Source organism: Styela clava, chromosome 6, assembly GCF_964204865.1.
Source record: "Styela clava chromosome 6, kaStyClav1.hap1.2, whole genome shotgun sequence".
NCBI classification, from domain to species: domain Eukaryota; kingdom Metazoa; phylum Chordata; class Ascidiacea; order Stolidobranchia; family Styelidae; genus Styela; species Styela clava.
Genome location: NC_135255.1, coordinates 3,940,681 through 3,967,693, shown reverse-complemented (window position 1 = coordinate 3,967,693; position 27,013 = coordinate 3,940,681). Strand labels below are relative to the sequence as shown.

The following is a 27,013-nucleotide window of genomic DNA, read 5'->3' as shown; positions in this document are numbered from 1 at the left end:
ATTTGGAGTATAAAAAATAATGAGATATCAATTAAATTTTGGATTTGTAGGAATATGCTTCTTGATTAAAGTTCCAGAGTATAAAATAAATAAACCGCTTCCAGTAAAGTAAGCACCATAATAAATTCAAAAATGTGAGCAAATCACAGAAGTAAAGATATTCAACAAATGAACGTTAATTATAATGCTTGATTTGAGTATATAGGATATATTAAAACATGCATATTTACCTCAAGATTTCAATATTATCAATTTTTGCTGCAGGTTTCATTGAAAAACCCATTCCATCAGGTAGGAAAGCTGTTGGTTGATCATCAATTACTTCAGAGTATACTTCGAGTAATTTAGTTCGTATGGCGCCAAATAGAACTTCAGCTCCACTTGAATCTTTGTGCATTATACCACGGAATCCAGTACTGGGTAGATCAGTCAGATACATCTCACCAAAGAACTCTCTCTTAATTCCGACTTCAACAGTCTCTGGCTTATAGCTGAAGATAAAAATGTAATCAAAAAAAAAAATAATAAATATTTGAGTGTGTGAGATGTATTTAAATTAAATACAATTACTTTTGACACCACGAAATAGAATTAACCCAGCGATAGTAATGAATATTTAAACAAGCAGAATAACAACAATCATATTAAAATCAATATAGTGAACATTTATTTTGATCTATTTATTAAAACATGCATGTTTCTATATACAAAATCAGCATAACAGATTTTAGGAATATCATTACAATTAAATCTATATCAATTGACTGTATTTTGGATGCATTGTAAAAAAAAAGTAAAATGAAAAGATATCAAAGTTCTTATGGTTTGAAAATCGAACATTATATAAATGATGTCAATACAGTTATTAAATATTGACAGATGTAAAATAACAGTAGTTTTTGTTATAATAGTACTACTCACATAATTAAAGTTGTAATGTAAGTGGGACTTTCAATCAGACCATATAAACCTTGCAAAATTCAAGGAATATCTACGATACACACATATATGCAAAGATAATCTCAAATCACACCTGAAGTCTAGAAAGCGATCATCTACAAAATAATCTGTTAAATTATTTTCGGCTTCTTCTGGATTGATTGAGCCACCAAACTTCATCAAACCAAAATGCAAAGTTAATCCTTCGTTCTTATTTTCTTCTTCCGGAGCAAAATATTGAGCAAAACCATATATAGATGTGTTCTCGAAAATGTTGGCAATCTAAAATAAAACATAATATTTGAACCAATTCAAAGTATACATTTACTATTATATCATTTAGATATAGTAACTGACTCATGTCACACTTTCTTACCATTAGTTCTGTGTATTCGATATAGCGAATATGTATAAAGCTCTGAGGATCTAACATCAAAGTTCGTCTATCCTCAGCAGAAGGAACATTTATTAATGATAATTTTCCATTTAACCACACTGTAAAATAAGATACAAATTGACAGATTCAAAAAAAAAAGAAAAAGGGCTAATTTACAAAAAAGAGCTAATTTACAAAAAAAAAGGGAGTGTATAGATCTTTGGATGAGTGAGAGATTGGAGGGTCAGTGTACCATCATTAAAGTTAGATTACTCTTGGATTTTCCGAATTTGATACTTCAACTGTTCTTTGAAGAGAGTAGGAAACGGATGCATAACAGATTGACTGGGAACATACATTATTTATATAAAAGAGATTCAATGATATGTTGAAAGCTACAATAAATCTGAGCAAATGAATAGAGTATGCATGTGTAGGAGATACATAGCAATTTGCAAAGAAAGTTTTCAGGTGAAAATAACACTCTTTTCGGAGATCCCTGTTTAGACACAGATTCAATTAAGTGTTGATTATAATAAGCCTTTGAGTATGGAAAAAATGAATGCTTGAATGAATGAATCTCTTATGCTAAATAACATATGCTACTACTCAAACTGTGTCGTTTCTTACCAGCCGGCTGTGGAGTAGGGATAATGTCTGTAAAAGGTGTTGTTTCATCAGAGACTGTGGTTGGAATTGTCCCATTATCAGAAATTGTAGTTGTTTCGCTGTCCATGGTTGTATTTTCTGTACCAGGGGAAGTAGTTGAGGACACAGGTACACTCATGTCTGGTTTTGTTGGTAAATGACCGGCTAAATAAAAAAAAATAAGCGAGGATATATTTATATGTGCGAATTAATTAACAAGCTCCAGTTGTCATATATAATAAATCTTATCACATTTTCTGGGTAATTTTTCATCTGTGAAATAAACCTGATAAAGAATACTATGCATTTCTTACCAAAGATCTCAAAGCTTGCAGGTGTAATGTCATGGAGTATACTTTCATCAGAAAATGCATTGAATACATCCTTCAATATCTCTGGAGTACTGACATCATAATATTCCATAACAATATCAAAGTAAAGCATATTTTCATCCTCATCAATTGATGTCACATTGATGTCTTCATGGTATACGTTTGGCATGTTGTCCAGAAGTTCTTCCACCTTGCAAAATATATTTGAAAACATGAGATAACTGTATTTGATTGAACGTCTAATATTTCAATCAGATCAGAATGCTACCAGCATTAAACTCAAATTGAAAATATATTGTCCTTTTTTCTGACCAAAGAAGGTTAAAAGCTTCAGTTAGATCTCTAGATAGTTCGTCATTCAAACCAAAAAGGTCTTTTTAAATTTAAAATACGCCATCTCGAATGCTTGTCTAGCCGGGCGTTATTAAAAGATATAATAAGAAAAACAAGTAAAGCATACATAATCTTACCCAAGATTGAATCATTGTTTGTTTTTCTGTGGGAAGAGAAGAAGCATTACCCAGTGAAGCAAATCCCCAGAATTTTCTTCTTTCTCCCACAGTATTTGTAGAAACAAGGAAGGGCTCTGTGAAAATTTTTAATTTAATTTATATCAAAAAATTTTGAACTGTCAAAATTTTATATTAGAAATTTCAAAATGATGTTTCGAAATTTTAAATAAATAATTTTCGAACAGAAGTCATTACTTTCGTTTTTTTTTTCAATTTTTGAAAATAAAATAATTTACCTATTAGAATTTCTTCCATTTCTTCTTTGACCATGAAGGCAGGAATGAAATCTGGATTCAGATTGTTTGCTTTTCTCACTTTGTAATGAATCATAACACTGGAAATCGAATCTTCACTTGGTTCGGGATAGTCAACAGATATAGTACCTAGAAATATTATTTATAATGGAAATACTTTGGGAGCCATTAATGAAACAATGGAAAATAATTGAATTAAGGGCAGTTTTACTAAATTTTAGTGAATAAATTACATACTTTTCTGAAACTTTACAAAATACATTATAAATGGAAGAGACACTTACTTAAGTTGAACAAAGTATTGATAGTAGTCTTATTCAAAGCTTCAATAATGAGTGAATCCAAATCTTCTGCTACTGTTGTATAAGCTGTTGTGTTATGTTGATTAACCCACATAGACACAATATCTTCATAATTTACATCAGTGAGGTTGACTTTCCCTAAAATACAAAAAAAAAACGAGATTAGTAAATTAATATATACAGGTAGTTAGTATTATATTAAAAGTATGCTTGAAAAAAAAAAAATGACACCACGTAGACTCATTATGAGCAATCACAATTTGATACACTCACCTGTAACTCCAAGTCCAATGACATCATTAGCTGGCCATACAAGTATAGTATCATATGATACTCTACTGCCCATTGCATCTAGAGCGTTTTTATTAATTTCCAATTGGGTATCTGCCAGATCTTTTTGTAATAATTCAGGTGTAAGATATGATGTTTCATCTTCAGTAGGTTCCATGTAATATAAGATTTCAGTTAACCATCCATTACCAAAAAATTCATCTTCACCGCGATCTAACATCTGAAAAGGTAGAAATCAATACAAATTAACAAAACAAACAAAAATTCATGTTTTACATAAAATTAAGTCCAATCGAGTATCACCTCAAATTGAATGAATAAATACACCAGATTGGACATTGCTTCAAATGAAAGTGATTTTCCATATTAGTTTAAATGAACTGAGGAAATATAGCTATATTTATAATGTCATTGCATGAAGATTCTTTTTGTGTTTTAATAGAAGGATACCAGAGAGAAGAATGTTTGTTTTAAAAGCTATGGTCAATGCTACTCGAAAAAAATTTTGATTTATTCAAACAATATATAATTTAACTTACATCTTCTATAGACGTTTGCATGCTATATCCAGCTTCTGTTGCTAGTTCAGTTATGATTGTTGCAAATTTGTTTTTCAAATATGATTGGTCTTCAGGATTTGTACTATTTAGCAATAAAATATCTTCCAAAGGTACATCTTGTATTGTTAAGCTTCCAACGAAGGTCCTTTTAACTAAAAAATATAATTTATTTCTGTTTTACTTGAGGCTGAATAAAAGCATCGGCCAAAAATATATTCTAACTTTAGTTCCAGTTTTTAGTTTTTAAATAATGAAACCAGTATGCTTTATTGTACGGTATTCAAAAATTACTTGAGTTCACAAAATTAAAAGTGCTTTCAAGTTTGTTAAGCAGTATTTATTCATGCATAAATAAATGAACAAACCATCAGTTGTAAACGAATCCTGGTCAATGTCAAGAAAATCTGAAATGTTTTTCTCGTGATCATCAGTCGAATTGTAGAAAATCTCAGCTATTTCAGAAGTTATGTTGTCAGGCGATTGAACAGAAATATGGGCCATGATGCTGTTATAAACATAAAAGTGTGTTATCGTACTAGTATGACGGTATGTTATTTAATTTTGTGCACATGCTGGAAGCAAGTCTTGAGATCATTTAACTAATTAGGATCATTTGCTCATAAATCAAAGCGTAATCAGTGAGAATTGGAATTTCAACAAAACAACCCAAATTAGTACACCAATATTTACAGTAGTTATAATTTAATTTGATGCTAATTGAGATCCTAATCCATTTATTATACCCTGACTTACCGTGACATGGGCATTGCATCTGGTTCGAAATAGTCCAATTGCACAACAGCTGTTTCGTTCATATGTCCATATATTTCATCCAAAAATTGTGACAAGATCTGATAAATGTCTTTATATTCATCAGACGAAGGAATCCTGGCGATCGCATAAACATCAGGCGGTGGGACGTGAAGATTGAAGGTCATGTAGTAATGTTCTTAAAAAGACATAATGCTTTGTTATGTATAATTAGATAATCTGCAATTTTGAAGTAACAGTGCCAGCGATATCATTCTATAAGAATAGTTTCCTATCTTAAGACTATTCTACTTACCCATTGGGACTGGTGTGGGTTTTGCATCACAATATCGATCCTGCTTTGTTCTTGATGAAATAAAACCAGATCCTAAAAATACAAGTGCACAATATGAGAAAACGTGACAGCGATCTTGTGTGGATTCAAAATTGGTGGTAAAATGTATTTTGCAATCTGAACATCCACAAAGAATAGGTAATTCTAGTAAAATGATTCTCACCTTCAATGACAAGACTGTTTTTGTCAAAGTTGAATAAATATGCCTGGAATCCATACCCAACTAATGTAACAAGTCTCATCGGCACCACTTGCTCATTAGAAGAGGTGGTGACACTGAAATGTGGCACCAGACTTGTATTGGAGGCCTGGCCTTCAACACCGTCATATTTCCACTTCACTCTTCTATTGACTTGCTCAGGGAAAGAAGATGTTCGGAAGGTCTTCCTCAACTAAAAATATATACTTCAGGTTTCAGTACAAGTGATTCAGAATATTTCGAGGGTTCACCTGGTTGAACCATCTATATTGTCAAACATGGAGTTTAACCAATTTGTGTACTCTGACATATTGTATCTAATCTTGTTTCTTTGAACCTTTCTTTGAAAGTTCAGAAAGTCTATGTAAGAAAGTTGAAACAATTCCAATATAAAAGATAATTATTTGAACAAACTCACACCTTGAGTATATATAACTCACTGACACTCTCACACTCATTCCTTCAACTTCAATATACCAAACAAAATGAATTCACTCACCGCTACTCTGACAGTAGTTTTGAAAGCATCCTGTGATTCAGTCAGAGATGTTATGACGTATCCTTCAGTAAGATCAGTAATATTTGCATATCCACTAAACTGTCGTCGACCTGTAATAATTGTGGAGTGTAATTGACAGTTAGAAAAATGGCTTGTTAGAAAATGAACTAAACTTGCAAGATACAAGAATAACAAACCGTCGACTCTAAATGATTCTTCCACGACACTGAAATATTCAATCTGTGTGTTGTTTTCAATAGCTTGATTGATAACTTTCTCAATGTAACAAGGTTCATCTTCATCACTCTCTGTACATGGAATTTTGAAAATTTAATAAATCAGCCAAATTAGTTATTACCCAATAAAACTAACTACTTGAGAAAAAATTCAGGAAAGATTTTTAATCTTGTAATAAGATCGTTTACAATGTTCTACAATACCACGGTCATCTTCCATTGTTTATCTTTGGGGCCTACGATTGTAATATGATTTTCATGACTGAAAAAATACCTCTCATAGTCATAACAAAGTGAGCAGCCATATCTGGATCCTTGTCTTCGTAATATTGGATTTCAAAATCATAAATTCCTGGTCCTGCCATATTTTCTTTTTCCAAACTATATTGCTCATTGATCTGGAAAAAGTAATAAAAAAATAAAAGAAACATCAAAAATTGTAATCATTGACGTGTCCCAAACATCTTGTTTGGACAATATCAGTTTCAAGAAGAATATCAGAATCTATGTCCAATATCAAAAAAATATTGAAATTGCTACTGACTAAGCAGATAACTTACGAAATCTTTCAATTTAGATTCTATATCTTGTGATAAAAAGCTGGATACGTCAGATTTGTTTTTGTTGATTTCTTGATAAGATTCATCGGGTAATTGTATATTGATAACTCCAACAAATATTCTTCCTTCATAAATTGGACGCTCAGGAGGATATTCTAAAGTATCAAAAAAGGTATTATTTTCTTGAAACACTGAAAAATATTGATGCTGTAAAGAATATATATAGCAAGTACAAACAATGGATAAAAGGGGGCACAGTAAACAAATATTGGCAAGACTTCAAATGATTCGCATTGATTACTGAAACTAAAGTAAATGGTCTAGAAAATTTTAAGAGCATCAATACTGGTAATCTGATATTGAATTTGATTACTGGTAATATTTTTTTAGTATTCCTACATTCTATTAGAAAAGAACTTATCTCACCAATTATAACGCATTCTTCAAAGTCTGGAGATAAACTCGACAAATCATATAAAGGAATCATTGTTTCGTTAGCCAGTAAGTTTCTATATTCTTCTGTGTGATTATCAACTGATGTGAAATTTGGCCCTGGTTCCTTGATCACAAATTTAAAAACCACAACAAGGTCCTGCAAGATATGTGTTAGAAAATTGTAAATTATCAGGCATTTTGGGACTTTGTAATGCATAGTTTTGCAGTCAATTTTATTAAAAACTTCTAGCAAATATATTAGAAGATTATTACTATCAAATAATGTTCTAGCTTTATACGCAAATACTAAAACATATGTCATGCCAGTGTCATACGAGCATCAAACTCGAATACCACATTTGTAGGTATTAACAAGAAAATGTGATTCATACCTCAGGTTTTTCAAACCATTGATCATATACGTCAACATCCGATATCTTTCTCTTGTCAACAAAATCACCAAATTTCTCCATTAGCTCAGGAATCTGAGTCGGTTGAAAAACAAATAACGATTTTTATTTCAAAAAACATAAATGAATGAGGCAAACTATGATGGATCTGATTGATATTGCTTGACATTCTTAAGAATTCAAAAATAGTTTTTGACTACTAATAGATTTTGAATTCAAGTTGAAATATATTCTATAAAATGCTTTTATTGTATTCATATATTAAAATTTATTTCTTCCAGCCTTTAATATATTTTACTGCCTGGCCAAAATATAAAAAGTACAATTTCGGATTTTGACACAGATAATAGTCTTACATAGGTTTCACATTCTTTCTTGAATTCATCTGCTTTTGTTTGATCATATTCACCAGCTGATGGTAAGTTCAATACAAATTTTCCATACAATGTTCTGGTGATATCTTTCTTGATCCTCCTGAATAAGATCAAGATAAATAATAAAACTCCAACAAAGTTAATAGGATATATTTTAAAAATAATATACTCGAAAAAATACTCACCATTTTGTGTGAGGTGGTGGAGGAGGAGGAAGAGGTGGTGGGGGAGGTGGCCTGCGCCTCGATGGTTTTGCTGTTGTCTCAACTTGAGGTGTAGTAATTTCATCTGAATAAGTACATTTTTTAGAAAAATATGGGTTATTGTTTGAAATATATTTATTTTCAAATGTTTTATTACAAAAAAATCATACCTAGAACTAGGGATGGACAATATAGAATACCGAATCCGGAGGATTCGAATCCCAAAGTATTCCAATCCAACAGGATCCGATAACAGGATTCGGTTTCCGGCTCTCCGGCGCCATGGGTCGATTTTTGCATTTCAGTTTTCAAATATAAAGACGAGCGTTTTTCTCGCGTGGAAATCTCTCTCGTTTAAATAGACTTGCGTCTGCTCGGAAAGAACCCGTAAAGTCGGTAAACTTCAAACACTGTGATCTTAATCGGCGCATTCTGGATAGCAAGTCGGCGAAGTACATCTCATGGCGAAGACTCGTTATTCTACCAATTTTGCGTTTTCGCCGTACGTCAATTTTTATATTTCGGGTTTCCAATTTATCAGTTGAAGACGAGCAGTCTTTCTCGCGTGGAAATTTCTCTCGTTTAATTAAACTTGCCTAATCGCAAAGAACCCGTAAAATCGATAAATTTCAAACACTGTAATCTCAATCGGCGTATTCTGGACAAGAAGTCGTGAAGTACACCTTACGACGAAGACTCGGTATTGCACCATTTTTTGCGTTTTCCTGCTTTGCTATCTAGAAAGGGTTTAATAATAATAATTATTTGTGCCGACTTACTGGCGATATTCCGATAATCTGATTGCAACAATCTTCAATTGTTTACAGGCGTGCCTCGCTTCATTTTACATTACTGTAAATGATTTTCCGCGACCGGCGAGTTTTCCCCAGAAAATGATGCATGTAAACCAAATGCCAGGCGTGAAATGTTATGACATTACTTGCGATTAATTTAAATCAAATATTATTTAGGAATAACTTTATTACTTTTATTACACCAGTTTCCGAAATACAAAGTTATATCGCAAAACACGACGATCTGTCGCATTTAAATTTCACTATCAAAAGATTACATATTTTCCGGTCCGTTTCTATCGTTCAAGATAGACGCACGTTTGATCGAGTGTGGAGTAATTTTATTCGCCGATAAATTTAAAAAAAGATGCCACATCTGGCGAAAATAGTTACGTATTGAGTTTGAGTAGGGCCAAGTCTGGGTAGATAATGATATGTAACAATAATAATACTAACAGAATTCGTCTTTAGATAATAATAACTAATAACTGACTACGAAATCGCGTTCAAGGGAGCCTTGTTTTGCACGTCTTGATCGCACAAAATAAAAAGTTGATTTTAATTGATAGTGGTAAATTTAATATTTTACAACGGTCGCATAGGTTGCAGTGGCCACACGCTGGTCCTGTATCTACCGTAATTAATTATCAGCGGGTGTGTTTTAGCACACTCGGCACTCTAACATTAATAATGATTTAATGCCGTTTCATATCTATTTTTGTATTTAACCGCTTACTATTAAAGTGTTTGAAGCGTGTCTTAATTTAGCATATCAGTATTTAGAGATTACATACATTTGGAACAATTGAAAGCAAAAATATTGTAATATTCTTAGATTTCATTGTCCTGGGAAATGCCTGTTTAGTATCAAATCAAATCCAATGTTGAGGACATTTCCAAATAAATAATACATTTATAGTAATACATTTATAATTTTTTGACATCTAAATCCAGAAATCAGGAAAATTCCCACTATTTGAATAAGTATGAAAATAGAATAGGATTCGGTATTCTGGATTCGATTTAACTATTCTAGAATAGTAAATTATTCTACATTGCCCATCCCTACCTAGAACGGGATTTACATTTTTATCTCAAGGGGGAGAGCAAAACCGCTAAGAAGTCCTAATCCTATGGCGAACCATGGCCTCTCTTCCAGTTACAAACTTGATGGTGGAGAGCGTTTACGTGAACCACACTACGGGGGCGAGGAGTCCAGTAATCCTCTCGCTTAAAATTATCCCCCACAGGATTTAAACCTGCGAACCCATGTGAGGAAATCAGAGGTGCGGTGGCAAGCATATTTCCAATGCTTACCTGTTGTAATATCCGCTGTTGTTGTAATACTTGGAGTTGTGAAATCTTGTTCCTCCGTTGTTTCTTCTTCGGTACTAGAGCTAGTAGTTGGTTCAGGTGTGGTAATAGTGGTAGCTGAAGCTATTACGTGAAAATTACATTGTTTTGTTAAATTTTTTTGACCTTTATACCATGCATTGAAGCGATGATGTAAGCGACTATGATTGCATGATGAAACATATTTCAGTTTCGAATCGATTGTTACATGAATATTTCTATTTGAGTATTAGAATTGTGATGAATGAATGATCAAACAAATCCAATTTTTCATAAATGCAAGAAGCGAATGAAAAAGAAAGCTGTTTTTTAATTCAATCAAATTAATCGTAGTTCGTCAAAACTAGTAGTAGGTATTGAATCACATTGTTTTAAATCATATTTACCTGTGGAAAATTTAGTAGTGACAGTCCACAAACTTGGGGGAGGAGGGGTAGGGGGAAGAGGCGGTGGGGGAGGCGGTATTGTAATATTTTTGCGACGAGGATGAGTTGTTTTTACTAAATCATAGCTGGTAGTATTTGGTTGATCAGAAATGGTAGCAGAAGCATAAGCTGTACTGGTATCATGCGCCATGCCTTTGGTAATGGAGACACCTGAAGCAGCCTCACTTGTGCCTTCAAAAACAGTAGTCCATTCAGTTGTCTCTTCTATTGTTGTGGATGATGCAGTTGTTACAGTTATCGATTTGGTCGATGTAAAAGCATCAGATGTGGTATCTATAACTTCGGAGGTAGACGTGTCACTTTCAGTTGGAAAAGTAAAGTATTCAGTCGTTTCAGGTGGTAATTCAGATGTTGTCACAACCCCAGGCAAAGATTGAGTTGAATAACTTGTAGCTGACGTTGTTGCGACAGTTAAAGTCGTAGGTTCCCAAGTTGTAGTTTCTTCAACAGGTGGTAATGTAAAGTAGTTGGTTGGTTGTAGTGTTTCAGTTGTAACATAATCTGTGGTGTCAGTGGTACTTTCAGTTGTCTCAGTGATGTTATTAGTTGTTGTAGTAAAAATAGCACTTGTTTCAGTGTAGATACTAGTATTTGTAGTATCAGGTATCATGCTGATGGTTGTTAGAGTTAAATCAGTTGTAGTCATAGGGTCGACGATTTCACCTGTTGTGGTGTTGAATACAGCTTCTTGACTTCTAAGGCTGCTAGCCACTGTCACAATTCCAATATTATAACTGTGTTCCGGCAATATACTTTTAGTGAAGTAGATGATGTTGTTTTCATTCCTGTATAGAATAGAAGTTGAGAATAAAATGAGAAGAATTAAAAATGAAAAAAGATCACCTTAGAAAAAAGAGTATATGATGAGAAAAACAAAGTGATGAATCGATTGAAATATAAAAAGAGTCCAATAGGACATTTTTCAGAAATTGTAAGCTATAGAAAAAAAATTAATAACAAAAAATTAGATAAAGTATGAATTGAAAACAAATTATACAAAACGCAAAAACACATAGAAACAAATGACAGCATAGTATATTTTCAAAATGACAAACCACAATGAAGATATAAGTGTATTTACCCAGCTAATACAACTGTAGAATCAATTTCATTATCATCTTCATCAAACAAAGACAGTACATAATTATCCTTATATCCTTCTGCAGGCTCAAAATTCAGGGAAATATTGATACTTGTTGGTTCAATTGTTGCAAACGGAACAGCATTTGGTACTAAAAATTTCGAAGATTGAATGTTATTTTTAAATATTTTTGATTTTGATTTGGCAAAATTAAAAATGAATTTACTTGTTCGTTGTGATATGGCTGTGGCTTCTCCTGGTATTGAGTTAGAGCCAATAGGAGTTATGGTAATATCATACATATATCCAGCAGGCAAGTCATAGAATGTATGAACCATGTCGGTACTGCAAAAAAGACAAAACATTGTTGGGTAAATTATCACAATAACTAAAAATCTTACATAATATTTTAAATACCATCATATATATCATTCTATATTAAACCAGTATTATGTTATCAAGGATTTTACAACTGGTTACCTTTTAAGTAAATGAAGTTTAGGCTGCTACAAATGAATGACTCCGAGTTCAGCTTATGTACAAAAATTGAATACTGATGAAAAACAATAAAACAGCACAAAAATATAACATTCTCCATATTGTGGGAAGACATAAGTTAATACCAAAATAAGTAACATTTGCTATAGCGATAATAACATTCTCACCTGTCACTAGTATCTGCAACAACTTGTGTTTGATTTATTTGCATCACTTCACCAATCAGGACCAATTTTTCCTCCCCAATGAATAATGGAATCGAAGTTAAATACTTCGTAACAGAAGGATCTCTCTTCCAGGATATTGTGATGTAATTTGTAGTAAAATCAATCACTGTCAAGTCTTCAGGAATAGTTGGTGGGTCTAAATTTAGAATACAAAAACATGAAGCAGTAATTAACCAATGTCACCATTTTATAATTTGAGTCAAATATATGATTGCAGCTAAGACATTGTGATGTTCATCACAAATAAAAGTTGTGCCTATATGACAAAAATATATACCTGTACAAAAAACTATATTACCTGTTGTAACATTTCTAGAACTTTGACTTTCCCTAGAATCTCTGTATGTTGATACGATAACACGATAATCAAATCCGGATAGCAGTCCATCAAATACTACGGGTTGATAATCTCCATCTAGCGCAATTTGATCCACCTGTGATTAAGCGAAAAGCAATTGTTACATGTGACATGGTGTTCAAATTTTTCTGTGGAATAGGGCTTAGTGCAAGCACCAACTTACACATATAGTGCTAATGGTTTTTAACTAGTGGATACAGGAAAAACAATGGACCGACCAATCATAATGTTTCGAAACAAACAATATTAGTAATGATGCAGACAAAATAAGCTAAAGCAATGGCTGATACTACTGGTCTTATGGGACTGTAAGATCAGAATTGTATGTATATAGAGTAAAATTTTAAAAATGAATATACCGAAACTATTATTGATTAAACTCCACTCCGGGATGGAACAGACACTGCTCAAAACAATTATAAGTATCTCTATAATCTAGTAAACATTGAGAATAGAAAACTCTTCAGAAACTTACGCTAACAAAGATTTCATTTTCTTGAGTAAACAGCATAATACTAATACCATCAATACTTGGATCAGTAATAATTGAATCAATTGTTACAATGATTTCTGAACTAGTCGTTTCCACTGACCAGTCAGGATCAATAATACGGACTGAGAATAAAGAAGAGGAATACTTATAAAACTTTATGTAGTTCATTGTAACAAAACGAAAAAGACGAAAATACAGAAAAAGAGACTTCAAATAATGATCCAGCTACTGGCCGCATGTGGCCCACAAGAGCTTTTTACGCAGCCTGGGAGATGATTTGAAAAAATCCTTAATTCTAGATAAATTTATCTAAATGTCAAAATTACTAATTCAAATAACATCAAGTTTCCCACTTTTGTTCAATTTATCTCAGTTCTCTTGCACCTGTCATATATTTTGGGATATATGATGCAAATGCAAATATGCAAAGCAAATTTTCCACTCTTGAGTTACACTGTTTAAACAGTATATTTCAGAAAATATAACATGCATTTTATACTGTAATAATGATAAATTGCAGCCTGTGGAATTAGTTTGTTGCAGATATAAATGTTGTCTAAAATACTTATGCAATGAACTACATCCATCATCAAAATCCTTCATTTTATTCTTATAGTTGCCATTGCATGTTAGTTGTGTATTTGATCTTACCTGTTGTAGCATTAAATTCAGTTGCATTGCTTCTCAATGTCCCAGCTACAGTTTCAATAAAAACAGAATAGCTGTGGTCTGGTATGATTTCATTATTAAACGTAATAAGAGAGTTTTCATCCCTGGTAAAATGTGAGGAATCGGGTAAAGTTATAATAAAGCACACTAAAGATAAATGAAGAAAAAATAGAAAGATGTCAACATACCCTTCAGTTACATTGGCATTGTCAACGACATTTTTGTCTTCATCCAATAAAGTAATCAAATAATAATCTTTATATCCTTCTGCCGGTGTGAATGTCATTAATATGTCTTGACTACCGGTTTCAATTGATGCATTAGTAACGCTGTTCGGTACTAAAATTTGATGTAAATGTAAGTATGTTTAACGCTTATTTGTGAATATATGTCATATACATATGTTTTAACTGTAGTAATATACGGTTGATATAGAAGCTATAGAATATCAATTTAACAGACTATAATATACAGGTATAGCACACTTAACTTATAAAATGTTACGATAAAAAGATGTTTACTTGTTCTTTGGGAAATATCAGCTTTTTGTCCGGGAATCTGATCATCTCCAACAGGAATAATAATAATATCATACTGATATCCAGCAGGCAAGTCATAGAAAGTATGAACCATTGGGTCGCTTAAACAGAAAAAATAAAGCTTTTGAATCACAAAGCAACTAAACAAAATATAAATGTCCTCAACGATAGAACTTGATATGGATAAATATGACCAAAATGGCATGGTTAGTAATCTAAACTGAGTTTAAAAACATTGGAACATTACATAATCTAATACAATGCCAAATTATTATATTCAGTGGTTCCTTCATAAAATCAGAGCAAACTAACCTATTACTGGTATTTGCAACTATCTGAGGTCCTCCAATTTGCATTACTTCCCCCAAAATTGTAAGCTGTTCTTCTCCAATATATAATGGAATAGAAGTTAAATATTTTGTTACAGAAGGATCTCTCATCCACAATATTGTAATGTAATTTGTAGAATAGTCAGTAACTGTCAAATTTTCCGGCTTTTTTGGTGGATCTAAAAAACAAAAGAAATAAAGTTAGAATTATTGAATCTAGAATGTTACAGGATTATAAATAATAGGAAAAATAAACATCTTAACTTTAATTGTAAACAAAGTTTTACAAAACAGCAGAACAATGTAAAATTTGAGATTACCTGTTGTAACATTCCTAGAGCTTTCAGTTTTTCCAAAACCTCGGCCGATTGTTACAACAACTTGATAATTAAATCCAGATAACAGTCCATCAAATATAACTGGTTGATAATCTCCATCAGGTGTTATTTGTTCTCCCTAAAATTATATAAATCACATTACATTAAAGCTTAACCACAGAAGAATGGCAATTTTATGTTTAAAATAGGTCTCTATACAGTTTGGGCATACAGCAATGAGTTGAACAAGATGGGAATATTCCCTATCCTTAACCTTATTTCTTACCCATTTTTGAGAAAAATAGTAATACTACGGTAATTAGAATTCACAGCTGCAAGACTAGGATTATGCGTATATGAGGATATATTCAAAAAATCACATGTATTGAACTTAAATTATTTCCATATTTCATTCCATTGCAATAACACCCAAAATGAAAAGACTGTTTCAAGAATATCTCTATCTCAAATATACCTATTTTGGCGCTCTTGAAGTATGTGTACCAATATGGAGGTAACTAATTTTGTTCGCCTACTTTACATCAAGTTGTGTAAAGGGACTGATTAATATGGGCAGAGGGTATCTTCACTTGCCTAACACAGACAGTCCCTGAACTTGTAATAGAAATATAATAAGGAAATTTGGAATTAAAATGTGGCCTAGCTCTAACATGGTACACACACTACGGAAGTACCAATATTTCTACAATCTGGTGAGATTTGAATATATATAGATTTTTGTCAAACTTACGTCCACAAGATATGCGTTTTCTTGAGTAACGAGTACAATACGAATGTCATCAATACTTAGATCAGTAATATTTGGATTGATTGTAACAATGACTTCCGAACTTGTTGTTTCCACAGACCAGTAAGGATCGTCAATAGGGGCTGAAAATTAATTTATAATAAATAGATATTATTTATTATAAATAAAATAATTTGTTGCAAATAAATCTCAATATAAAAATACTCAGAACAAACCAGTTCGAACAGTTTCATTAGCTGGTAATATGGGTTGTTCGTAATTATCTGGGAGAACTTCAACAAAATATTCAGTATCTGGCGTTAAATCAACAAAGGTTGCAGTTAATAGATCATCTGTTGGTAAAATTTCATATTCCTGCAATAATGTATAGAAAATAAATTTTATATTTAAAATACTATATTATTAATATCAATGTAGTTGCCTGGCAGTTTGGTACATCATGCAAAGCATTAGGAATACGCTTGTCAAAGCACCTCTGATTAACCTGCGTAGGTTCACAGGTATGAATCCAGTGGGGAATATCTATGAGCGTGATCATTGCTGGGCTCCTGTAGCGTTGTTAATATAATTGCAGAATGGTTACGGCTTTCATCACCCCCAAGTACATGCATACCTGACTAACTAATTCCATACGCTACATGGACTGGTAACCGAACAAGAGGCCATGGTTTGCTATAGGATTAAGCCATCTTATCATGTTACCTCACCCCAGGATAAATATGTAATACCTATCGTAATAATTTTCTTGATACTGATCAGGCTAATTTTCCAATCCAACATCTATTAGGTATACAGTAATGATAATGACTCAAATCGGTGTAAACATACCCGAGTTTCATTGTTTGGATAAGTTATACGAACAGTTAGCAACAAGAATTCAGCTATTGGACGTTCAACATTCACTTCGATTGCTGTTTCATTTGCTGTTGCATTGAATTTAATCAATTCTGGTTGGTATTCGTCATTTTGAAAAAAAAATAATAACAGTTAGATTGAGCAATCTCTCACTTTTTTCAGCATAAAATATTATAAAATATAAATTACCATCAGTTGTATCAGTAGTAACCAATTGTCGATTTTCAGGTCCAATGAAAGACCCTAATGTAGAGTATACAACAATGAAATAGTCCGTTGACGGAGTTAAACCAAAGAACGTTGGAGAAATTACTTCATATTGGAGCTGTTAAAAATAAGAAAACAATTTATTCACCAGACCGTTAAACAACTAAACTATATACATTTTACTGGATCAATTAAAAGATTCTAGTACTAGTATATGAACTAGATGCCGCTTATAGTCTATTAGCGCTAATAATTTAGTAGGTTTTGTAATAATTACAGTGATGAGTGATCTATATTGAAAAATATTTAAACATGTTAAGATTCATGATAAAAAAATTCTTACGCTCTGAATCAATACAGCTTCGTCATCTTGAAGTTCAATTGTAATATTATCAAAATCAATTTCTGGTCTTTCGACTTCGACCAAGATACTATATGCAGTTGTTTGGCTGGTAAAGTTGATGAATGGTAGTGTTTCTGAAATATTAGGATGACATTACATAAAAGAAAAACATTGTACAAAAAAGAAAGAAACATAAAAAGATTTTCATATCAATGTTAACACGAAATCGCATTCTTCAAATAATGCTGTTTTGCATTTGTTGTTATTGAAGCTCTATTAAAAAGCATATGAAACATACCAGTAGATGCATTCTTAACACTCATATCTCCTCCAATTTCATCTAAAACTGGTTGAACATAAACCCTGTAATCTGTACCAGGATCTAAATCTTCAAATACTGTAGTAAGTGGGTCGTTTGTCGAAGGAATAGTTTGGATCTGCCAATACAGAAAAATGGTAAATAACTGATGATTCATGTATAAATTTGAAATGATTCAAAATTCAATTAAAAGTGGAAAACACTGATTGATGAGTTACGAGTGACTAAAGATACGCTAATAATGATATACGTATAAGTTTTATCTTTATGATGTATGCAAAAATCAGTTGGTACAAATTATGAAATGATTGAAACTGGCACAGCAGGTGAGAAAGTTACATTGTATGCCACAAAGCAAAAATTGTTTGGTAAAAGTCTGCTGAAGTATTTATGAAAGAAACAACATTTTGTCTGTGGTATGTAATGAATATAATGATTGCAATGATATAATGAATAAATCTTCATATGCAAACCTCGAGTCGCCCTTCATCTGTTGCAAGTTCTACAATAAATCCATCCACATAAACAATAGGCCTTTCAACAACAACCTCTATAGTTGTAAATGAGGCAATTGTATTGAATTCTACTATAGGAAGATCTGGGGTCGATTCAGGTTCTGAAAATAATCAATCATGTTGATGGATTTTATTTGATGATTCAATTTGTAGCAATTTTTACCTACATACAATTGAAGTGATTTTACCTGTTGTGGCCTCAAAATCAGTTTCTGCACTTCTCAAAGCTCCAGCTACGGTTACAATGACAACAAAATAATTGTGTTCTGATAATATATCATTACTGAAAATGGTGCCAACATCTTCTTCCCTGTTTTCAAAGTAATGAATAGATTAAATAACGAACATACATTGGGTGCTAATTAGTGAAAGCATGTGTAAGAAAAATGCAATCAAAGGATAAAATTTGATTCCTTCATAAAAGACCAAAAAAAAATACAGAATTAAATAAAACAACATACCCTGCCGATCTATTTGCACTATCAACTTCCACTCCATCTTCATCCCACAAAGTAAGCAAGTAATAATCTTTATATCCGTTTGCTGGTGTGAATGTCAGTGAAATATTGCTACTAGTTGTTACGAGTACTGCAGTAGTAACACTTTCAGGTGCTAAGAATTAGAAATATATAAGTTTTAAAAACTTGTCCATTAAAACCTGTGTTTATTACTAAACGTTTTGCATTAATATAAATGGAACATGCAAGTATATTTACTTGTTCTTTGTGAAATCTCAGCTTGTTCTCCAGACAACAAATCATCACCAACAGGAGTAATAATAATATCGTACATGTATCCAGAAGGCAAGTCAGAGAATGTGTATACCATTTGGTCGCTTAAATATAAAATAAGAGTTACTCTTACGTAAGCTACAAAATTTCCATACAGAGCAACAAAAACTTACTTAAAACCCATAACTTACTGAGGGCTTCAGTGCTTAGATTTAGAGAAAAACATTTCTGACACTACCTAATTTCAGTTTTGATAATAAATAAAACAATATTTGATAAAAAAGAGAACTGACTACTTTTCCTTTTCATTTACTTTACTTAAGATATTTAGAGTTTTCAAACCTGTTGCTGGTATCTGCAACTACTTGAGTTCCATTGACTTGTGGTATTTCACCCAAAATGAGGAGTTTTTCTTCTCCATCAAAATATGGAATTGAAGTTATATACTTTGTAACAGAGTGATCTCTTGTCCATGATAAGGTGATGTGGTTTGTAGAGTAGTTAGTAACAATTAAATTTTCTGGTTTTGCAGGTGGGTCTGAAAAATAATTTTGTAAATCAGTTTACAAATTCGATCAACAGCAGCTGAATCGATTTGTCATATTAATTGCTAGCAATGAATTGACACCAAAAAACTTCATAATAACAAGGACTGGTGTCATGGGTAAGACAGATCACACTAGCTTGATATCTTGCATTTAAACAATAGTTTCTTTCCCCGATTCAAATCAAGCCCACTATTTCACTCAAGAAGTAAAATATTGTGTAGGGTATGCGCAATCAGTAAGAGTGTCGTCCTGGTAAAATTCAATGGATTCATATTTCCGAGTTCTGAGAGATATTCCGAGTACACAGACATGTTTAGATATAAGGAATAAAACACTTATTCAATTATCTGCTTTAGGGACTCTGATATTTATTTTGTCAACACAGCTTACTTGTTGTAACATTTTCACTTTCTTTTGTCACTTTTCCTCCTTTTATCCAAGATAAGGTAATGCCATAACTGAATCCAGACAACAATTCATCAAAAATAACAGGTTGACTAGTGTCATTCAGTGAAACTGGTTCCTCCTGAAAATGGATAGGATTTAGTCTGCTGAAAGTTCCCTAAAACAATCACGCTATATTGCCAATAACACAACAGAAAATATTAGGATTCTGTATCAACTTAATTTTTTTAATTGAGAGTGAGAGTGACATAATCACTGTCATTTTAACATACTTACTTACCTTTATATATAATCCACTTTCCTGGACAAACAATTCAAGTAAAATCCCATCTGGAGTTGGATCAGGAAGATCAACTATTGTAACAATCACTTCAGAACTTGTAGTATTAACAAACCAGTCACGATCTAAAAATTTGAAAGAAATGTTGCAACAAATGCATGAATAATATTTGACAATAATACACAATAAAAAATATAAAATTCATAATTTTACCATCAGTGCTTAACAGTTGTTCATTAGGCGGCCCATAAAAGTCATCCAATGTAGAGTATACAACAATAACATAGTTTGTAGTAGGAGACAATCCAGAAAATGTTTGAGGTGGTAAGTCTTCATATGGCAAAGTCCGCTGTGAAAACATGATCAGAATTGATAAACTATGGTGTAAAAAGTATGACGCTAAAACTTGGTTTATAGGGAAAAAATAATAATTTACACTAAAATAACAGTAAATTTCCTCACATTTTGAATAAGATTCTGATTTTTGTCCAGCAACTCAACCATAACATAATCAACTGGCAGAATCGGTTTTTCAATTGTTATTTTAATAGCATTGGCAGTTGTGGTTGTCGCCTCAAAATCAACAAATGGAAGTGAATCTAAAAATTAAGAATTGTTGGTTAATGACAAACATGAAATCCTATTAACCGAGACAAAGTGTTGTGAACGAAGATGTTGAAGCTTTACACTGGACATGGCAAATTTTAGAATTTAAAGCAATGAAGCAGAACAAGAACTAATATCTAACTAGGTTGGATTGAATTTGTTTGAAGTCTGAAATTCATTAATAATCACAAATATGTATAAATATTTTGTACTGTAAACCTAAAATGACATACTTGTGGAAACATTCTTAACTGTCTTATCTCCTGAGATTTCATTCAAAATCGGTTGCACCTCAATTCTATAGTTTACACCAGGAGTTAAACCATCAAATCCTTCAGTGAGTGGATCATCAGCAAAATCAATGGTTTCAACCTGAAAGAAAATAAAACAATCAGAAAAAGAGACAGAAGTAAATTGTAATAAAATAAAAATCAAAACAAAATTTATTGTACAAACCTCCCGAAGCTCCTCATGTGATATGAGTTCTACAATGAATCCATCCACTGTAACATTAGGTCTCTCAATAATAACTTCTATAGTTGTGAATGTTTCAATAGTATCAAATTCTATGCTAGGCAGATCAGGTAATAAATCTGGATCTGAAAAAATGAGAAAAAGTGAAATGCCAACAAATTATTATATTGAAAATGTAACACAAAAAGCCACATTAAAAAAGCAGAAGCCACAATAACGGTGTTCATTACAACAATAATGGATGCATGCGTATTAAAGTATACTCACCAGTTCGCACAGTTCTATTAGCTGGTAATATAGGAACGTCCTCATATTCCGCTTCTACTTCAATGAAATATTCTGTATTTGGTGTTAGATCGATAAACGTTGTTGCCAAAGGATCTTCGGATGGCAATATTTTATTTTCCTGAGAATAGAAATTTTCAAGATGTACACAAAAACACATTGATGTATCATAATAGTGATATATTTGCAAAGTTCGACAAAGAAGATAAAATTAACCAACCGTAGCATTGCCTTCAGGGGGTGTAAGTCGTACAGTTAATTCAACAAATTCAGTAAACGGTCTTTCAATAGTAATTACAATGGTGTTAAAAGTTGAAGCAGCAATAAACTGCAATTCATCAAGCGGCTCTGCTTCTAGAAAGAAAAAAATATATTTATTTCGAAGTCTATTTTTATTTTTGGTATGGTACAAACAAACTGATTTTCTGGATGCTTAAAACTGGAAAATTCATTATCCAATGAAAAGTCCTGCACAATTCTGTTTTGTTCTGCAGTCTATTTATGGTAACTCTTATTATGATTTCAATAACTGGTTAACTTGAGAATCAAAAACTGGTATAATTATATATAACAAAATTCTTATACCTTTAGTAATGACTGTTTTCTGATTTTCTGGTCCAAATAATACATCTTCTACCGAATAAACATTAACAATGTATGTTGTGGATGGAGTCAAACGACGGAAAACTGCAGATAGCTCATCCTCATAAGATATGGTAAGCTACAAACAACAACCAAGTTGTCAGAAGAAAGTGACATAACATTCAAAAATGACGATTCAAGAAAAAATTAATAAGGTCAAATATGCGACACTTCCAACTGGTCATCGGTCAGATATTTTAAACCTTCTCTCAACGAGACTCCAAGCAAGCAAAGAAGGTTTCATGAGTAAAATGTTGAGCATTGACAAATGTCTATCTGTACATTCAAAACTATTGTATGTGATTAGATAAAAACCATCACGGTACTACAATTTCATATATTTATGAAAAAAAATTTACCCTTTCGATAAAGGCTGAATTTTCAGTAAATAATTCAACATTCACAGAGTCAACAGGGGTCTTCGGTTTCACAATGTTAATTTCAATGGTATAGGATGTACTTGTGGAATTGAATTCAATAAACGGGAGTAGTTCTAAAAATATTTGTAAAGAAAAGGTCATAAACGCATTGCTGTAAAAATACTCTAAAATTTCAGTTACACCTATTACATTTTAATTTATAATTCAATCCCAAAACTGTTTTGCATTTTATTTCAACCTATTTTTAAACTCCAGTGCTTTACAAAATATCAGTTTTAATGTAATTACCGTAAACAGTTTTCTTCATACATGAAGCAAATTAATTTAAAGATTTATCCATGTTTTATCAAGTTATAAGGAATAATCCATAAACGGCACTGAGAATGGATAGATGCTGACTAACAGAATTTTTAGACATTGAACAAGATAAAAACAGTTAATATAAAATAGGGTCCAGAGTTGAGTGATTCTCGTTTCAATCAAATTGTTAATACTAATACCATACTTTTAGTAGAAACAATCTTTTGATTTTCTGGTCCGAAGTATTCATCCAATGTGGCAAAAACAACAACATTATAGTTGGTAGTATGATTCAATCCATAGAAAATAACTTCTAGTGGATTGTCTGTAACATCTATCTGTTTCTGTTTTGTGAAAGAATAAAAAATAAAAATATTGGAAATTCATCAATAGAGGGATCAGAGAGAAAAAAATCAAATTGAACATCTTTTCATATGAGAATATTTATAAAACAAATAAAAATAGCAAAGAATAATGCTATAGTATCAAGTTTTTTTGCAAAAACAAAAAAATATAGAACAACAATCATTAAAACAAAAAAGTTAAAATGACATTCACCATACTCTCAATATATTAAAACTTTTAAATTAAGAAGCCTTCAGAAAAACTTACTTAACAACTTACTCAACAAAACTTACTTAACAAAACAATTACTTAAATGTAGAATTTCACCACTGTAACACAAAATGAATTTTCTAGAAATTTCAATAAAAGAGGCGATTGTTACTACAAAGATAAATATTGAGAGGGCTTAAGAACAGATACACTTACAGTATCTAGGAGATCCAGTCCATCAGTTAACAATTCAACAGTGAATGATTCAACAGGAATATCAGGTTTCTCCACAACAATTTGGATTGTAGTAGGCGTTGAAGCCGAAGTGAAATTGACAATGGGTAGTGAATCTGTGATATTGTTTTTATAAAATTTCACAATTTATAAAATGTGCAAATGTGAAAAATATTTATCGAAATTTGAAAAGTGTTGGAAATTTCGCATGAAAGCTTAAAATTCCAGTAACATAATTTCAAACGATCTTGCTGTATTAAATAATATTAAAGACACCTATACAAATATTTCGAAACACAATTCTGCATAGTATTTCTAGCGACATTATTTTGAATGAAGATCTGTTTAAGTAAAATAATGCTATAGTTTGCAATGATGCAAATTCTCATGGTTTGGTGCTATGCTCATATCTGGCCAATAAGCTTGTCTTAGTTGTTGGAATACCAAAAACATCAAACTGAAAAAAGCAATGCCAATACCTAACCACTCAGTGATTGCAAAATATTGGTGCAAAATTTACTATTTCATAAAGAGAATTTAAAAATATATACCTTACATGGTAAAACACTTACCTGTTGAAATTACTCCAAATGTAGTATTTCCCTGAACCCCATTTAGTTGTGGGAAAACTGTCACTATGTATTCAGTGCCTGGTGTCAAGTCATCGAAATAAGTCTCTAATGGCTCTTCAGTGCCTGGTATAGAATTTTCCTGACATAGGAAATGATCAATTAATGATATATAAAATAGAAAATATTCAAACTTTAGTTCAATAATGAACAATAAATCTAATATCGAAATATTTTGTTTTGATAGCATTGACAATAAAGTGAATTAGTATATTTTGAATGGAAAGTAATATATATCAGTTATGGCTTACAATAACGTTTCCTTCTGGATCAGTAAGTGAAACTATATATTCATCGACAACAATATCTGTTGGTTCCACAGTGATATTTATAGTTGTTGTAGTTGTTTCTGTGGTAAACTCTACCAATGGTAGTGGCTTTGATTCTGAAAACCCACAAAAAAAAATGATTCTATATCTGGATAAAAAATCAACAAAATGTTTTAATAATTTTGTTAGTGATCAGGATTACATTTTTAGCTTTTTATTTTCGATTGCAGAATTAATCAGAACCTCAATTTTTGTCGATCAAAAGTCAAAATTACTACTTACTGACTAATACTGGTTAATCAAAAAATAACGGTTGTTTTATTGTTCCAAACCTTTTCCCTATCAAGCTATAGACAAGCATCCCTTGATGCATAAAATTCTATTACTTTCATGAAATGTTTTAACATGGTAGAGCTTCCCTATTTATTACTCTAACGATAATTTCATCTGCTAATAGATGAATAAAACGAAAAATTCCTAATTTTTCGGCCAACTAGTATCAAAACTTAAACTGGTAGTTGTAAACTTCAATTATACAAAAAACATTAATCATAGAAAACTACACACCATCAGTAGTAACTAGTCCTTCATTCAATTGTCCATAAACATCACCAATTAATGCCACTACTCGTATTAAATATGTAGTTTCCGGTATCAGGTTGTCGAATGTGGTGGCTAAATCTTGTTCGTCGAACAGAATAAAACTCTATACATACAAAATATTCAAGTTATTGATTACAGAATTTATATAAAACCAACAAATTTTAGGTTAAAAGTTAGAATTTTTTATTATGAGGTTACAATCTTAATTTTAATCATGACGGGTATTTAAACCAGTGAGTTAATTGTTTAAGATTCAATACTTACAGTTCCTATTTCGTCATTGGCTAAAAATAAACTGACTTCAAAGGCATCCACTACAAATTCCGGTCTTTGCAAAATGATTGTGATAGTGTTATTAGTTGCGGATGACTCAAAGAAAATGAGTGGTACAGGTTCTAAAATGTAGTGTTAGAAATTTCAAAATTTACCAAAGTAATGTGTAATTAGTTCCATTCTACTGATAAGAAAAACGTTGTATGTAGCCTATGTGTTACAATTGTATGGTCTGATTGAAGGTTGGATTAATTCTTTCACCCACTATTATAACATCAACCAAATTAAGTAGCCTTATTCTTGAAAGACTTGGAACTCCATTAGTAATAGTTTTCATGACAGAAATTACATACAAATTCAATAGGATTTTTAATAGTTATAAATTAAAAATTAAAAGACAAAATTATTACAAGACAAGGATACAAACCAGTTGCAACAATTGCAGATGAGACTTCCCCGTCTATGTCATCATAGACTGCACGAACATTTATACTATAATTAGTATCAGGAGAAAGACCATCAAATGTAGTTATTATCAGGTCATCAGCACCAGGTATACTGCTTTCCTAGAAAATATAGGTAATTCATTGATTTAGAAATCTACATATTGGCTTGCCATTGGGTTTATCAAAGATTTCAAAATATACACAAATGGAAAATATTGTGAATTGACTTCAAACAAATTTATACTGAACATAACTCACTGTGGTGTTTCCTGTAGGTGTTGTGATTGTTACAACATATTCATCTACAGTTGTATTGAGTGGTGTTACAGTAACATCTATAGAAATTGTAGTTGCTTCTGTCACAAAATCAGGTGCTGGAAGTTGTTCTGCATCTGTATATAACAACAATGAATATGTAAACAGTGGAATCATTTTTTAATAAACACCGAATGTAATCTGAGCTAAGATGTGTCCTATATAAGATGACCACATCAATGTTGGTATTTAAAATAGGTAAAATTTAAATAACCTTGATATGAAAATTGAAATGGCATTTATTGTTCTAAAAGTCAGATGGTAAAAAGTAATTTCAAATCACCTTATTGCAGTGTACTCGGAAATTAAATTGAATTATGTTCTAAATATTGTTTTCATTGATATTCTAATTAAGTTGCTAAATTTTGAATCATTTTGATATTTTTAGAAGTAAATACCAAAGTGGACTATCATACAAGTATTTGATGTAGTGTGGTGTGCTAAATTACCAATCCCATAGATTGATTATGGTCACTTTCTCAATATTTCTCATCTCGTTGTGAAACAGTAAAGAATCATTATTTACCATCACCGTCTGTTGTAACCAATTCTTGATTAACTGGTCCTACATCTTCGTTAATAACGGGCGAAACCAAAATCATGTAATCCGTCGAAGGAGTTAAACCTTCGTAAGTAATAGAGAGAGGGTCATCATCGTAACTCAGTGGAGTCTGTAACAAATATTGCGAAT

At 31.8% G+C, this 27,013-nt stretch overlaps 1 protein-coding gene across 1 annotated transcript in view; it reads right to left on the bottom strand.

Annotated features, from left to right (window-relative positions):
* The window catches only part of LOC120331262 (uncharacterized), a 119,010-nt gene that overhangs the window by 20,707 nt on the left and 71,290 nt on the right, over positions 1 to 27,013 (bottom strand). Inside the window, exons 125-188 of the mRNA XM_078113790.1 lie at positions 26,849 to 26,993; positions 26,266 to 26,399; positions 25,989 to 26,127; positions 25,553 to 25,683; positions 25,253 to 25,391; positions 24,668 to 24,801; positions 24,360 to 24,498; positions 23,770 to 23,903; positions 23,204 to 23,342; positions 22,678 to 22,811; positions 22,262 to 22,397; positions 21,897 to 22,030; positions 21,659 to 21,797; positions 21,374 to 21,516; positions 21,151 to 21,289; positions 20,774 to 20,910; positions 20,525 to 20,660; positions 20,312 to 20,436; positions 20,017 to 20,152; positions 19,421 to 19,616; positions 19,064 to 19,182; positions 18,809 to 18,959; positions 18,536 to 18,657; positions 18,306 to 18,448; positions 17,812 to 17,950; positions 17,514 to 17,647; positions 17,153 to 17,288; positions 16,937 to 17,055; positions 16,324 to 16,462; positions 16,091 to 16,230; positions 15,343 to 15,478; positions 15,006 to 15,201; positions 14,676 to 14,794; positions 14,343 to 14,493; positions 14,137 to 14,258; positions 13,468 to 13,607; positions 12,933 to 13,068; positions 12,575 to 12,770; positions 12,136 to 12,254; positions 11,910 to 12,060; positions 10,769 to 11,613; positions 10,347 to 10,466; positions 8,218 to 8,320; positions 8,015 to 8,132; positions 7,641 to 7,733; positions 7,240 to 7,405; positions 6,814 to 6,968; positions 6,528 to 6,651; positions 6,215 to 6,325; positions 6,018 to 6,127; positions 5,483 to 5,711; positions 5,281 to 5,352; positions 4,968 to 5,163; positions 4,580 to 4,719; positions 4,194 to 4,366; positions 3,637 to 3,874; positions 3,346 to 3,501; positions 3,044 to 3,190; positions 2,766 to 2,881; positions 2,278 to 2,485; positions 1,946 to 2,128; positions 1,316 to 1,434; positions 1,034 to 1,221; positions 231 to 491 (exon numbers count right to left, since the gene is read on the bottom strand). Of these exons, the coding sequence (XP_077969916.1) occupies positions 231 to 491; positions 1,034 to 1,221; positions 1,316 to 1,434; positions 1,946 to 2,128; positions 2,278 to 2,485; positions 2,766 to 2,881; positions 3,044 to 3,190; positions 3,346 to 3,501; positions 3,637 to 3,874; positions 4,194 to 4,366; positions 4,580 to 4,719; positions 4,968 to 5,163; positions 5,281 to 5,352; positions 5,483 to 5,711; positions 6,018 to 6,127; positions 6,215 to 6,325; positions 6,528 to 6,651; positions 6,814 to 6,968; positions 7,240 to 7,405; positions 7,641 to 7,733; positions 8,015 to 8,132; positions 8,218 to 8,320; positions 10,347 to 10,466; positions 10,769 to 11,613; positions 11,910 to 12,060; positions 12,136 to 12,254; positions 12,575 to 12,770; positions 12,933 to 13,068; positions 13,468 to 13,607; positions 14,137 to 14,258; positions 14,343 to 14,493; positions 14,676 to 14,794; positions 15,006 to 15,201; positions 15,343 to 15,478; positions 16,091 to 16,230; positions 16,324 to 16,462; positions 16,937 to 17,055; positions 17,153 to 17,288; positions 17,514 to 17,647; positions 17,812 to 17,950; positions 18,306 to 18,448; positions 18,536 to 18,657; positions 18,809 to 18,959; positions 19,064 to 19,182; positions 19,421 to 19,616; positions 20,017 to 20,152; positions 20,312 to 20,436; positions 20,525 to 20,660; positions 20,774 to 20,910; positions 21,151 to 21,289; positions 21,374 to 21,516; positions 21,659 to 21,797; positions 21,897 to 22,030; positions 22,262 to 22,397; positions 22,678 to 22,811; positions 23,204 to 23,342; positions 23,770 to 23,903; positions 24,360 to 24,498; positions 24,668 to 24,801; positions 25,253 to 25,391; positions 25,553 to 25,683; positions 25,989 to 26,127; positions 26,266 to 26,399; positions 26,849 to 26,993 (9,968 nt within the window). The remainder of the gene's footprint in view (positions 1 to 230; positions 492 to 1,033; positions 1,222 to 1,315; positions 1,435 to 1,945; positions 2,129 to 2,277; positions 2,486 to 2,765; positions 2,882 to 3,043; positions 3,191 to 3,345; positions 3,502 to 3,636; positions 3,875 to 4,193; positions 4,367 to 4,579; positions 4,720 to 4,967; positions 5,164 to 5,280; positions 5,353 to 5,482; positions 5,712 to 6,017; positions 6,128 to 6,214; positions 6,326 to 6,527; positions 6,652 to 6,813; positions 6,969 to 7,239; positions 7,406 to 7,640; positions 7,734 to 8,014; positions 8,133 to 8,217; positions 8,321 to 10,346; positions 10,467 to 10,768; positions 11,614 to 11,909; positions 12,061 to 12,135; positions 12,255 to 12,574; positions 12,771 to 12,932; positions 13,069 to 13,467; positions 13,608 to 14,136; positions 14,259 to 14,342; positions 14,494 to 14,675; positions 14,795 to 15,005; positions 15,202 to 15,342; positions 15,479 to 16,090; positions 16,231 to 16,323; positions 16,463 to 16,936; positions 17,056 to 17,152; positions 17,289 to 17,513; positions 17,648 to 17,811; positions 17,951 to 18,305; positions 18,449 to 18,535; positions 18,658 to 18,808; positions 18,960 to 19,063; positions 19,183 to 19,420; positions 19,617 to 20,016; positions 20,153 to 20,311; positions 20,437 to 20,524; positions 20,661 to 20,773; positions 20,911 to 21,150; positions 21,290 to 21,373; positions 21,517 to 21,658; positions 21,798 to 21,896; positions 22,031 to 22,261; positions 22,398 to 22,677; positions 22,812 to 23,203; positions 23,343 to 23,769; positions 23,904 to 24,359; positions 24,499 to 24,667; positions 24,802 to 25,252; positions 25,392 to 25,552; positions 25,684 to 25,988; positions 26,128 to 26,265; positions 26,400 to 26,848; positions 26,994 to 27,013) is intronic.